The 14,979-nt window shown below is 42.8% G+C and overlaps 1 protein-coding gene across 1 annotated transcript; it reads left to right on the top strand.

The window, feature by feature from the left end:
- Positions 1 to 10,892: 10,892 nt before the first annotated feature.
- On the top strand, positions 10,893 to 13,639 carry LOC123411807 (outer dense fiber protein 2-like). Its single transcript, XM_045104768.1, has 5 exons — positions 10,893 to 10,972; positions 11,892 to 12,106; positions 12,196 to 12,431; positions 12,594 to 12,739; positions 13,495 to 13,639. The coding sequence occupies exons 2-4, from the start codon at positions 11,899 to 11,901 to the stop codon at positions 12,732 to 12,734; spliced, it is 585 nt and encodes a 194-aa protein (XP_044960703.1). The 5' UTR covers positions 10,893 to 10,972; positions 11,892 to 11,898; the 3' UTR covers positions 12,735 to 12,739; positions 13,495 to 13,639.
- The last annotated feature ends 1,340 nt before the right edge of the window (positions 13,640 to 14,979 follow it).

Genomic DNA, 14,979 nt, shown 5'->3' with positions numbered 1-14,979 from the left:
TGGGTGTGGGTGGGGAAGAAAGTGATGGGTGCCGTCGCAGTTTGAGTCGCACGGTGGATCGCAGGCAGCACACTGATAACTGATTGACTCGCTGTCGGTGACAACCGTCAACTTTGCTTTCCGCCCGTCAATCTCTCATCTGAACATGGGACGGGAGTGGGAGTGGCTCATCGTGTTTGAAGACGGGCACACGGGACGCACGACGCCCGCAACATCTGTGGGGTTTGGGTTTGGACGCTTGCGCCGCTGCTGCTGATGCTCTACTCCTCGTGCAGTCGTGGTCGTGCCTCCTGCGTGCACGCCAACTATTCTCAGCAACTTCAACCGCACGACGCAAACATACACATGTTTTATTCCTATTTTATTCACTTAGGTAATGGATCGGTCGTGCGTTCAACAAGGTAATTCATTTTTCGATGGCAGGTTTGCGATCATTTTTTGATCGCTTTGATCACGTTATACATGATCATGTTATGCATGGTCACATAAGTTGTCATCACCTCTCACAATTTTTTCGTGCTTCAAGTTCTATCAGGATACTGAATGATGCCACATCGAGATTGAAGAACGCCAAAGGCATGCTCTACATCCTTTCTAACACTCTCTTGCTTTTAGGCAAGTCTATTTCTCTTCTCCCTACAGGGTTGGAGATTGTTTTTACAAGAGTAGATCAATGTGGATAGATACCATTAGCTAATAGTATCCATTGTTGTACTGGTGGCCAATGATCTCAACATTGACCTCTGGGCAATTGCCTTCTGCCATCCTAGCAAACACCGGAGAACGCTGGAGCACATTGATATCGTTGTGAGATCCGGCCATGCCAAAGAAAGCATGACAAATCCATAGATCTTGGAAAGCCACGACCTCAAGTATGACAGTACAGAGGGGCAGTTTATTCCACTTGCCAAGCAGAAGGGCGGTTTATTCCACTTCTACTGCATACAATCTAAGCTACCAACATCCTTGAGAACCCCCTACTGGCATTCATCAACAACAATTGTGTTGTATCGGCAACTGTTGGCTCTCACAAGGCCCAAATACACCTATGACAGCCATGCAGAATCTATACATGGACTCAAGGCAGGTGGACTCGCTCATCTGGACATACTCATGAATGAGATAGCCGGGGACTCCATATGCAAGCATCCGAATGGCAGTAGTGCATTTCTGATAAGAGGAGATGCAATCTTTCCAAGGGCATCCGTCTTACACTCGAAATAGTTATCGTACTCAACCACCCCCTCTCAATTATGGTTGAAAACATGTCTAGCCATCCGAAAACGATGACAGAACAAGTGATGTTTGAAGAGTGGATTTGGGGTCTCGAAGTAGTATTTCCAGAGTAGGAAATGACCACTCTCCCGGTTGCGATTCAGTGGCGGCATGTGCCCCGGCATGGATGACCAACGACATCCGCCACCATCTCCTCATCATCAGATGAAGAATCATCCGAATCCAAAAGAACATTGTAGAAAAAATAGTCATCATCGGAGTCCATTTGTACCTTGGGCAAAACGTCAAACACCTTGCGGGCATTGTGGAAGACTCCGGACGGAGAGGAGCCTCAGGTCCCAACGAGAGAAAGTGGCTGAGCTGGGCGGCGGTGGCGGAGACGTGGCGGCCGGGAGGGTGAGTCTGCGGGGGGGGGATGGCTGGCAGCGACAACGAAAGTGGGCGGCGACTGGTGAGAGGTGGGGGTGATTTGGAGGCGAAGGAGGAAGAGCAGAATGGCGTACGTGCCACCGACTGGTGGGCCAAGGGGAAGAGAAGGACACGCGATGCGGGTGTCCGTTTTGTGTCTATGGCGACGCAAATGCCGCCCAAATTCGGTCCTGGAATGGGTCACGCGCGGACGAAAAAGAACGCACGTCCGTTTGGGTCGACGCGTTGGGCCGACTTTTGTGTCCACGGCGACCCAAACGGACACAGGCGGACGAAATGGGTCGCAAGATTAGAGCTGCTCCATGTGTGCATGTTTTACATCTAGTTCATACTATCGATGTGTGCTGTGATGTCCATGTTTACACCTAGTTCATATTATTGATGTGTGTTGTGTTGTGTTCTTGATGACGCTTACATTTGTAGGACATGAGCACACAAGATTTTAGTCTGGCCATCATGTCGTTCGAGATCCAGTTCCTGGTGTCCTACGTCGAGGACTTCCAAGCTTATGATTCAAAGGTTTTCGAGGTGCCGCGTATGATTCCTCCATTTGTCTTGGCTCGGTCCAATGTTGTATCTCATGTGGCTGCTCGAAAGGCAGCCACAAAGGAAAAGAAGGATAGCAGGGGATGCATCAATAAATGGCACGTGTTTCTCTCCACTTTTGTGCTTAACAAAATGTGTGAGATCATATCTAGTGTAGGGAGAACTTACAAGGGTTCAAGGAGGTGCATCTGAACTCTGTGGCAAATCAAGTGTTCAAGTTTTGTGGACAGGGGGTCACCTCGACCCAGGTCTACAACCACCTGAGGAAGTGAAGAACGAGGTGGATCATTTTCTCCAAGCTGAGAGACCTGAGCGGTGCTTCATGGGATGAGGAGACCTGCATAATCATGTTGGAGGCAGAGCACTACCAAGGCCAGATCACGGTTAACTCACAAACCATGCCATTCTAACTAAACATTTCCTATAAACCATTGCCATACTGACTAACCATCACTCTACTCTGTTTCTTTTTTAGGATCACACAAGGACACGGAGTTCCTCAAGACACTATCCAGAACTACCACAAGATGCAACATATCTTCTCCTTTGGGCTCGCCATCGGCAAGCATGCCATGGTCTCTGGTCAGCCATTGGGCTCGCCCATGGCGTTGATGCCCCTGATGCCCGAGTATCCAGACACCCAGGAGTCGAACACCATCAACATTGATGCTTGTGAGAAGGAAGGTAAGCACATTTCTATGCTTGAGAAGAAGAGGAAGCGGGCAAGCTTCATGGAGGAGTAGCTGACCATCTTTAGCAGCATGACTCAGGCTGTGAAGGAGGTGGCCATCACCACCAGAGAGAGCAAGACAGTCGACGTCCAGCCTGAGCTCTACGACGCCGTGATGGACCAGATCGACTTCAACCCAGAGGCTCTCATGGTAGCCTCGGCCACCTACTTGACAACAAAGCCCAGGGTGTTGGGTTTGTTGCCATGGGAGAGGCTCGCAGGGTGGTTTGGCTAAGGACCCGGCTGGGCAAGCACTACTACTAGTATTGCTTCTGCTAGTGATAACGACGTGCATGATCCTCCACGATGATAATGACGATGACGACGTATATTTTGGATACTTAGGTCTTGAAGACATTCTTATGGTATATTTTGGTGATGTGGTATATACTAACCCCTCACGGTGATCACGAACTTGTGATGGTAGGAATACACCCTCTTTTGGATGTGGTGATAGGATAATACCAACGTAGTGTTAGGTTGAAATTGGTATGGTATAATCATGCATGCTTACTAATGATCTTATGCTCCATTGCTTATGTGCTTAATTGCTTGCTCCTAAAGTGCTTTATTGCTTGTTGCTTCAACTTATTGCTCATTGGCAAGTGGTATGCGGTGTTCTAAGGGAGGGTTTCACGGGTCTACAGTTCATTGGAAGGTTGCAACAAACAAGTTTCAGGTACATCAACCAAAGCCATAGAGGGTTTAAGACTAGGCCGGCGGTAGAAGATGCTTACTCCAAGTACGTGTTAGAGCAGGGGATGCAACAATGTTAAGGTCGTGAAGGTGCATCGCCCGTTTGGGCTGAAGCACTTCATCTCTTCGTCCAGTTCATCTCCATTGCATTACTATGATGCTGGTGTGCTCGGTGTGATCGGGTGTAAGATGTAGTAGTAGTGGATAAGCTCACCAAGTAGGGTATAAGATGAGCTCAACTCTATGCTCGTATGAAACTAAACAATGTGCACTCGTGTAACGACATATAATGAGAGCAACCAAACCCTGAGCGAAGAGGCGTCCCTATGATTCTTGAACAGTAGCATGCAGATGATGATTTCTTGCCTGCATATGCTCATGCGGGCCCTAGTGGATCAAGTATGCAAAGTGACTAAAAACGGCACAACCAACCAAACACGCCCTTAGGCAGTCTCGTCTCTCGCAAATGCGACGTCAAGCTTGTGCGAGCGAACTTGTCATTTCAATTTTGTTAGCATTGCATGCTTGATCTAGTTGATCTAGTTGTCACTGTTGCATCTGCGGTTGTTTTAGGGTCTTTTATTTGGTTGACTTCATATGTGCTTCAGAATGAGGTCAACTCCAATGCACGATCCCAAACGAACTTTTATTTTATTCGGATTTTATCTGTTTGGATAGGGCAGCAGGACAACGTTCGGTCCATTTCTTGGATGCGCTGACCATGCATCAAATATGCATACGCATCTCGTCCGACCGTTCACAATTGTTTTCAAATGAAATTTTATCACCATTACCGTAGTTCATGACAGTGTTCGTAGCACTTACACTGACAACAAAGCCAGCGGTCAACATAGATATCGCAGCCTAAAGAGTGATTAACCATTGTAAGCAATGATCGACAAAGACTTTAGTCAAACCCTTGTATTGTCCGACACCCAGGTTGAGGAGAGGACTTGCAGCCGCCCTACACTAAGGATTCAGATGTGTTTGAGGGTCCTCACGCGTCCTTTTTAGTGGTGGCGATGACTACGCGAGACCGTTTCCCTTTCAAAAACAAAAAGACTACGTGAGGCCGTTAAAACTGGAAGTCATATATGAGGCGGCCAATATTGGGGAATACAATGAAGTGAGCTCGCTTTCTCATCCACCTTGTTAAATTGTGATCCAAATTCTACCGTATTGGACTAGACGTAGTACAATCGGTGTGGGCCTTTGCGTTGGTACCGACGCGTACGAGTACAACTCGTTTACTTGTCCTCCAAGGACTCTTATGTATTGCCCCTCATATATACTCCATGTAGTCGCACCTAAAGACGGCCTGTCGTCTCGTGCTTGTAATACTCCACCCTCATAGTGATTGCGCCTTCGTGCGTCCGTGGTTTTCTCCCGCAAGGGTTTCCACGTAAAAATCTGTGTCTCTCGTGTCTCGTTGATCTCGTTTTATCTAACAAGTGGTATACGAGCTATGGTTTAAGATACGAGATTTCAGATCGAGAGAAATTAGGGATCTAACGCGTGCGCCGTCGCACGCGTCTCGGATCCGAGACCGACAGGAATTTCTTCTGCTGCTGCGTCATATAAGCCGAGGCCGCCGCTCTTCCCCGCCTCGATCTGGGTTTTTTATTTCGCTCGCCAGCTTGTCCCTCGGTTCCGTCGCGCGCCTCGTCGCGACCCGATCCGTTTTTTCGCTCGCGAGGAGGCCGCCGCTGTTACCGCAAGTGCTGCTGCTCCACGCAACCAAGATTCGTGGCTGTAGCTGCTCGTCAGATCGGAGTACTGCCACAAGTCGCTGCTGCTGCTACTTTCCAGCCACAGAGCAAAATCCATCAAGCAAGTTGCTGCTGCTACACGTAACACAGATTTTTTGTTTGGTTCGTTCTCAATTGCTACATCCACAACCGAAGCTACCAGGTGCTATTGTTTCTAGTTCTTTGCTCCGCGTATTAATTCTGTCAAGAATTTTCTGCCGGCTTGTACTACTTTGTGTACACAGATTTATCTACTCATGGCTTCCATGAAGTACGATCTTCTGCTGCTGGACCGTGACACAAGGTTTACCCTATGGCAAGTCAAGATGCGGGCGTTGTTGGCGCAGGCCGACTATGATGATGCACTGGATAGTTTTGGGAAGAATAGAATTGAGGATTGGACTGCTGAGGAGAAAAGAAGGGATCGTAAGGCTTTGTCACAAATTCAACTCTATTTGCATAATAATATTTTGCAGGAAGTTTTGAGCGAGAAAACTGCCGCCGCTTTATGGTTAAAGCTGGAAGGGATTTGCATGACTAAAGATCTCACCAGCAAGATGCATCTGAAGCAAAAATTATTCATGCACAGGTTACCCGAGGGAGGTAACGTTTTGAATCATATTTCAGAATTTAAAGAGATCATATCCGATCTAGCTGCAATGGAGGTTACGTATGATGAAGAAGATACTGCTTTAATGTTACTTTGTTCGCTGCCAAGTTCTTATACCAATTTTCGAGACACCATATTATACAGTCGTGATACTCTCACGCTTAATGAAGTTTATGAAGCTTTGAACTCTAAGGAGAAGATGAAATTAATGGTGCCTCATGATGGTTCGAGTTCATCCCAAGCCGAGGGATTATCTGTTCGTGGCAGGACAAATGAGAAGAACTCACATAATGGAAACCGTGGCAAAAGTAAGAACGGCCAGAGGGGCCGGTCGCAATCCAGAGACAAGAAGCAGTCTTGCAGGTATTGCAAGAGAGACGGGCATGACATTTCAGAATGTTTCAAGTTGCAGAACAAGGAAAAGAGGAATGGTACGTATAAACCGAAAGGTAACAAACAAGGTGAAAATTCTGCTAATGTTGCTCGTGATGAAAGTTCCGATGATGCTCTTGTTGTTATTGCTGGATGTGCTGAGACCAATGATGAGTGGGTACTTGACACTGCGTGTACTTTTCATATGTGCCCGCATAGAGATTGGTTTACTACTTTTGATTCTACTACTGCTGCTGGTTCCGTTTTGGGTTTTGATAATTCACCATGCAAGATTGAAGGCATTGGTTCCATTCGAATCAAGATGTTTGATGGCACAATCAGAACTTTGACAGATGTTCGGTATATTCCGAAGATGAAGAGAAATCTTATCTCTGTGAGTGCCCTTGATGCAAAGGGGTACAAGTATTCAGGTGGAGATAGCGTTTTGAAGGTCACCAAAGGTTCTCTCATTGTGATGAAAGGTGACTTAAGTTCGACCAATGGTCTTTATTACCTTCGAGGTTCTACCGTTTCAGGTAACGCTACTCCAGTTATTTCAAAGAATTCTGGTTGTGATGCTTCTAACCTTTGGCATATGCGTCTTGGACATATGAGTGAACTTGGTTTGGCAGAGTTAAATAAGAGAGGTCTTCTTAAAGGATACCAAACTGGTAAATTGAAATTTTGTGAGCATTGTATCTTCGGCAAGCACAAGAGGGTGAAGTTCAACACTTCGACTCATACAACTGAAGGTATTCTTGATTATGTGCATTCTGATTTATGGGGACCATCTCGCAAAAGGTCACTAGGTGGTGCTCGTTACATGTTGACTATTATTGATGATTATTCGAGAAAGGTTTGGCCTTATTTCTTGAAGCATAAATGGCAAGCTTTCTCAGCTTTTAAGGAGTGGAAGATTATGATTGAGAGACAAACTGAAAAGAAGGTAAAAATACTTCGCACTGATAATGGTATGGAATTCTGTTCTAAGCAATTTGGGAATTATTGCAAGTCTGAAGGCATTGTCAGACACCACACCGTTCCTTATACTCCTCAACAAAACGGTGTTGCTGAGCGTATGAACAGGACCATTATTTCCAGAGCCCGTTGCATGTTGTCCAATGCAGGTTTGCATAGGCGTTTTTGGGCTGAGGCCGCTTCCACTGCTTGTTATCTCATCAACCGTTCACCATCTATTCCTCTTAATAAGAAAACTCCAATTGAGGTATGGTCTGGTTCACCTGCTGATTATTCACAGTTGAGAGTTTTCGGTTGCACTGCTTATGCTCATGTTGATAATGGGAAGTTGGAGCCTAGGGCTGTTAAGTGCATCTTTCTTGGTTACAAATCTGGTGTTAAAGGTTTTAAATTGTGGAATCCTGAAACACAAAAGATTGTTATTAGCAGGAACGTTATCTTTAATGAATCTGCTATGTTACATGATGTTGCATCTACTAATGTTCCAATTGAGAGTGAACATCAGTCTACTGTTCAGCAGCCTACTGTTCAGGTGGAGCATGTTATTGATTCAGGTGATACTTCTGATAAGGAAAATGCTGATGCACATGATGAACCCGTCTTTGATGATGAACATGTCACTCCAAATCAGCCTATTGTTCCACCCAGTTGGAATCTCGCACGTGACAGAGTTAGGCGGGGTATTAATGCACCTGAGAGGTTAATTGAGGAGTGCAATATTGTTTCTTTTGCTTTATCTGTTGCAGAAGAAATTGAAGGTAATGCTGAGCCTTCTTCATATTCCGAGGCTATTATTTCTGGTGATAGTAATAAGTGGATGACTGCTATGCATGATGAGATGGAATCACTTGAAAAGAATGGCACTTGGGATTTGGTAAGATTACCTAGAGAGAAGAAACCTATTCGTTGCAAGTGGGTTTTCGAAATAAAGGAAGGTGTTTCTCCTAATGATGAGGCAAGATATAAAGCAAGGTTGGTTGCTAAAGGTTATAGCCAAATTCCAGGTATTGACTACAACGAAGTCTTTTCTCCTGTTGTGAAGCATAGCTCTATTCGCACTTTACTTAGTATTGTTGCCATGAATGATTTTGAGCTTGAACAATTGGATGTTAAAACTGCATTCTTACATGGAGAATTGGAAGAGGATATTTATATGGAACAACCTGAAGGTTTTGTTATTCCTGGAAAAGAAAAGCTTGTCTGTAAGTTAAAGAAATCTCTTTATGGATTGAAGCAATCCCCTCGACAGTGGTACAAGAGATTTGACACCTTTATGCTCTCTCAAGGTTTCAAACGGTCTAATTATGATAGTTGTGTTTATTTGAAAACTGTCAATGATTCAGCTATTTATTTGCTCCTTTATGTTGATGATATGTTAATTGCTGCAAAGAGCATGTCAGAGATTGATGAACTAAAGAAGCAATTGAGTAATGAATTTGAGATGAAGGATTTGGGTGCAGCAAAGAAAATACTTGGCATGGAAATATCCAGAGATAGACCATCTGGAAAATTATATCTCAGTCAGAAGGGATATATTGATAAAGTTCTTCGTCGTTTTAATATGCATAATGCCAAGCCAGTAAGTACTCCGTTAGCTGCACACTTCAAATTATCATCAGCCTTATGTCCTGAGTCAGATGCAGATATTGAGTACATGTCTAGAGTTCCCTATTCGAGTGCAGTTGGTTCACTTATGTATGCCATGGTTTGTTCTCGTCCGGATTTATCTTATGCACTGAGTGTTGTTAGTAGATACATGGCTAATCCTGGAAAAGAGCATTGGAATGCAGTTCAGTGGATTTTTAGATATCTGCGAGGTACTTCTAATGCTTATTTACAGTTTGGGAAAACTGGAGATGGACTTGTTGGTTTTGTTGATTCTGATTTTGCTGGTGATTTGGATAAGAGAAGATCGTTCACAGGTTATGTTTTCACAATTGGTGGTTGTGCTGTGAGTTGGAGAGCAACTTTACAGTCTATTGTGGCTTGTTCCACTACTGATGCCGAGTATATGGCTATTTCTGAGGCATGCAAAGAAGCTGTCTGGTTGAAAGGTTTGTACACTGAGCTTTGTGGAGATTCATCTTGCCCTACCATATTTTCTGACAGTCAAAGTGCTATATATCTTACAAAGAATCCAATGTATCACGAGAGAACAAAACACATTGATGTCAGATTTCACTATGTTCGAGATGTTGTTGCTAAAGGTGATTTGAAGGTATGCAAGATAAGTACTCATGATAATCCAGCTGATATGATGACAAAGCCAGTTCCTACCAATAAGTTTGAGCTTTGCTCGGGCTTAGTTGGTATTTCTCACTAGTCCTTTTGGACTTTGACGCACGAGGTGTTTAAGCTGATTTGGATGGAGTTATTCACTTTCTTCGACTACTGGAGGGAATTTGGCTCAAGGTGGAGATTGTTAAATTGTGATCCAAATTCTACCGTATTGGACTAGACGTAGTACAATCGGTGTGGGCCTTTGCGTTGGTACCGACGCGTACGAGTACAACTCGTTTACTTGTCCTCCAAGGACTCTTATGTATTGCCCCTCATATATACTCCATGTAGTCGCACCTAAAGACGGCCTGTCGTCTCGTGCTTGTAATACTCCACCCTCATAGTGATTGCGCCTTCGTGCGTCCGTGGTTTTCTCCCGCAAGGGTTTCCACGTAAAAATCCGTGTCTCTCGTGTCTCGTTGATCTCGTTTTATCTAACACACCTTCGTCCTGAACAAGATGCATGGTATACCGAGCTATGTTTCAATGTTTGATTTGAAATTTTACAACAATATTGATTGATGTTGTGTGAATGTGCTAATTTGCCGGTGCCAAAAACCGTTAGCAGCAGGGACAGGGAGACTCTGCAGACTATCTGAGGTAATTCAAACAGAAACAATAGCCATGTTGCATGCTGTTGAGAGAGCAAGCGAACTGGGATGCAGGAATATTATTTTTGAAACAGACGCACCGGTGCCGAAACAAGCTGTCACTGACGATGACTATGACAATTCAGTCTTTGATAGCCTGTTCTGTGAAGCAAAATGTAAATTAGTGTATTATTTTCAGTCCATTTCCATCATGTGGTGTCCCAGGTCATGTAATGTAGCTGCTCATAAATTAGCGTTGTTTGATGCGAGTTTGGTTGAACAAGAAGTCTGTATGTGCTGTCAGATGTACCAAACTTTGTAGCTGATGCGGTTGCCAGTGATTTAGCTGGACCGAATGTGTAATGGAATAGAGTTTTCCATTTCAAAAAAAAGAGTCAGCAGCCTGTCCTGTCTTCTGGCTTTTTTTTTTGCGCATGGCACATGATTTTTCCGAGCGCAAATATTGTATAAAATTGTGGTTTAGAAAGACACAGATCTATTTTAATAAATGAATATTTCCTTTGAAGAACCAACCAACATGCCATTCTCTCATGTCTCTCCGTACTTCACACCATTATTCACTCAATAAAAGAAGCCATCACACCTTTGATACGTTGAGTACTCCTCAGTTGCTACGAGATGAGGTGAACTGGTATTTGATCTGTACCTCTTGGTCTTGCTCCTGTGTGCATGAAAGCGCCACATCTAGTTTTCCTCTCTCGCTGCTCTGGTCTCCTGAATTTGTGCATCCTGAAAGGTTCAGCTTTCTCACTGTGCTCCATTAGTTATTCTGCGCTAGTTTATGGCTGGTTCCTGTATGTTTTCCAGATAATTAGTTCTTTCACCATTCAGCTGTTCTTAGAGGGTAAAGATAAAGATTGGGCTCTGTTTTTTCACAGGGTTAAAGCAAGTATTCTTATCTGTGTTTGAGTCTTTGCCCAGTTAGCGAATTTTATCCCCGTTCGTTGTTTTTTGCAAATAATTTTACCCCCCTTCTCAACATACACAGCATTCACGGTTTCCGTCCTTAGATTTCTGGCATTTCTTATTTCAGCTAGATTTCAGTGCGTGTTTGTGCGCTTTTTCTTGATGTGGATTGTTGTTGGGTCGCATTACTAGCTTGAGCAGGCTCTGTTTCTAAGACATAACAATACAACATGTTAGCTTGTAGCCCTGCAATTGCTCCGATCATTGTTAATGCCTTGTCTACTTTTCTGAATATCGACTTTTTAGATAACAATTTTGTGAAACACCAAATGTCATTGGTTCCTCTATTCCCATTAATATTATGCAAAATAGATAAGAACACATAGTCTGAATCCACTGTTCTGTTATTAGGACATATGTTTGCCATTTTTGTCAATTAAAATTCATGAAATGAGCAATAACGAACATGCATATGAAATATTCTGGATGGTCCAAATGAAAACTGCGTTTGTTGTGCTTCATGTCCATTTTGCTAGTATCTTTGACAGTCTAAATTTCATTCATCGGTCTCACTGCTGTCTATTTAGTACAAAAAAAGAGAGTAGTCACTCTGTTTCAACAACTGGGCTAGGGTCACAAATGTTGGCCCTCTTTGTCGGTGCAAGCTCTGCTACTGCATACGCTAATTGTGCATTCGGTAAATGACCTATTCTATCTTTGTGATATTCTGTTATCAACTGATCTTGCAGGTTATACATGGCTGACATCGTTGACGCATTGGTCCTTAAGCTTCAGTCAAAGATATGCTATCATAAGGATGCCAATATCGAGTACCTGGAAATCAAGACAATGGTTGATAAACTCGTAGAAGCGAACAAAAAGCTCAAAGATAAGAAAGTGGACTTTAATGGTGTAATTGATATGGTCATAGAAGAAAAGGAGAAATTGCAGCATGACTATCAAGGTTTCTGATCTTTCATATAGTTTAACTTCTGCTCCAAAATTAATTTATTAGGATCCTGGTTTATTATGTTGACTCATTTGGTAGTGCAGTGATAAAGGAGCGGGTGGCAAAAAAGGAGGAGCAACTTGAAACTGTAAAGAAGGAACTTGAAGAAGAAAAACATGATCATGTCGTAGCAAAGAATGAGCTTGAGGAAGAAAAACATGGCCATGTGGCAACAAAGATGGAGCTGGTGGCGGCAAAACAAGAACTTGCTAAAAGGAACAAAGAGCTGGAGGTTTTAAGGAAGAAGCTTAAAGAGAGCGAACCAGTACCTTCCAAAATGGTAAAAACTTATGTTCAGTATTTTTAGCCTTGTCAACCTTTTTAATTTTTTATACTTAATGTTTAAGCTCTTTTTTTCTGAAGAATGGAATCATAACTTCATGTTCAGTATTTGTTTTCTTGTTGGGTCGTATTTTGATTATAGGAGCCTCTGTGTAAGCAGGTAACAAGATTGACACATAAACGGCAAATGCTGCTCCAAGCCTTGATGTGCAATGATGCGGATGGACATCGCCCAAAGAAACGTAGGTCCTATCAGCATGCAAGCCAAGATGACGACTTGGAGGTGATTAGGCAAAGCTGATCCAGGTTTAATCATAAATCCCTGAATTTGTACTGATCATCAACCTAGAGACTGCGTACAGACATACAGGTATACATAGATGTTGTGAGTTCGCTGTGAGCATATAAATAGAAGTTGCTTATACACTATACAGACATACAGGTATGGCTTTAGTGATTCTGAACTTAGTACAACCATCTCGCTGATTCTATTATACTGGAGTATAAGATCATATGAGCACACCAACATTTAGTTAAGTTAGTCCTTGCTCCTGATTGGAGCATCGGACTAGTTTTATCGCCGCTTTTGGCTTGAGCATTAGCTTTTCTTTGATTATTTAAGACACCAAGATGCTACTAATTATCATTTGTTATTCTGTTTGTGCATAGTCTGTTTAGACATCCTGTATATATGCTCAGTAAAAATAGGTCAGTATTTGTGGTTCCCCCTAGTAGAAATATAGACCGTAGATAGAAAATATATCTGTACGTGGCTGAAGCAACAATGAGAACCCTGTTAGATTTGAATTTCTCATGTGGAATTTGTAGATACCTTTTGGTTTTAACCTATCTTAAAAAGGATCAAAGGAATGTTACTTTTATAGTTAGCTTCTAAACCTCGACCTAACCTCTTGTACCTTCTGCTTTGTGTATGCCATGATTATGTTTTGTCACTGAATACCTTTAGTTATGTTACCATATATCAGGCCAGGATGGTTCCCTCTTCCTATGCTGCATAAGTTTCAACGTCGAGCTCGTACTTACCTTCTCTTGTCGTGCAGGTCGTGTGCTAGCAGTTGGAAGTGAGGAAGGAAGCCATCATCTTAGCAGACCATGACTAACACTAGCAACTACTTCCTCCGTTCCTAAATATAAGTCTTTCTAGGCATTCTACTAGAAGACTACATACGGATGTATATAGACATATTTTAGAGTATAGATTCATTTATTTTGCTTCGTATGTAGCCACCTAATGAAATCTCTTAAAAGACTTATATTTAGGAACGAAGGGAGTAGCAAGCATGGATGAAAGTTATTATGTTAGCTACCTATGACACTGATGCTGAATAGTGTTATGGTCCTCATATTTTAGCTTCTATTTCACTCCTCAATCCAGTTACTTGGTCTGTAAAAAAAGTTCAAACTTTGATTCGCATTTCTACTAAGAACTATGATGCACAGATATTTCATGACTTAATTTGATGAAACCTTCATTATAAAATAACGGTCCTTATTCGATTATCCAGTATTCTCCTTCTTGGAATCGCATATCTCTCCGTGTAATGAGATGAAGGGTGAAGAATAGTAGCATGCTTTGGTTCTGCACATTCTAGTGCATTGTTGATTTATTTGCATGCAGTGATAATGTCGTTCTTGTATTCTATTGTTTTATTTACCGATTTTTTTTTTTGGAAAAGGAGGATAACCCCCGGTCTCTGCATCTAGAAGATGCATGCGACCATTTTATTGATTATTTCCGAGGACCTTACAAAGTAGTACAACAATATGTCTGAATCCGCCATCTTAACAACATCTGTCCTTACTCCTATCCATATGATGAAGAGGTGCAAGCAGAGCCAAATACTCAACCTTTCACCTAAGCCTAACATCTATTTACCGTAACCAGCTGGTACTCTGCTTTTTATTATGGATTATAGAAGAGGGGAAACTATGCAATCAGCTGAGTGAGTTCACAGATAAAGCAGTCAGGGGCCGGTGAAAACTGTGTGGCATTACCCTGGACTCACTAAAAAAATGAAGGAAAGGAAAACTACTCTCCAAATAGGTTCAAATCGTCAATGATGAGTCATACGCCGAGCTATGCCATTTAGCGACTGCTTCTTCTTCCTTTTTAGCGACGGCTTCTTCAGGAGCTATGAGAAGCTTATAGCGGGCTAAGCCCCATCTAGCGGTTTTGCTAAATCATGAAAAAAACTCCAAAAATTATTCATACAATTAGGCATCTTATATAATTTTATTAGGTCATAATTTTTTAGTTATCAAAAACTTGAGTACTTGTGAACCATATAAAAAAATATTTCCCCTCTGCCATCTATAATGTGTCACACCTGCATCTCACTGATGCGATGGACAGCTGTGTGTGGGTGTGTAAGCCATGTGAGTGGAGATCACTTGTCAGGTGTGTGCCTATAAGTGTGGGTGTAGACAGAGGAGAGACATATGTGTTGTATTAGACTCTGAATCCTCACATATCCCTTTCTGTTCCTCACCTAACTTTCTGTGTACCTCATCTCCTTCCTCAATAA

This window comes from Hordeum vulgare, chromosome 7H (assembly GCF_904849725.1).
Source record: "Hordeum vulgare subsp. vulgare chromosome 7H, MorexV3_pseudomolecules_assembly, whole genome shotgun sequence".
Classification (NCBI taxonomy): Eukaryota; Viridiplantae; Streptophyta; class Magnoliopsida; order Poales; family Poaceae; genus Hordeum; species Hordeum vulgare.
The sequence above is the reverse complement of the archived record's forward strand: the minus strand, read 5'-3'. Positions and strand labels throughout refer to the sequence as shown.

Coding starts and splice junctions, on each gene's coding strand:
- LOC123411807 (XM_045104768.1), top strand. CDS start 11,899: ATGGCTGACATCGTTGACGCATTGGTCCTTAAGCTTCAGTCAAAGATA. Junction 12,107..12,195: donor ATTGCAGCATGACTATCAAG/GTTTCTGATCTT, acceptor TTGGTAGTGCAG/TGATAAAGGAGCGGGTGGCA. Junction 12,432..12,593: donor AACCAGTACCTTCCAAAATG/GTAAAAACTTAT, acceptor CTGTGTAAGCAG/GTAACAAGATTGACACATAA.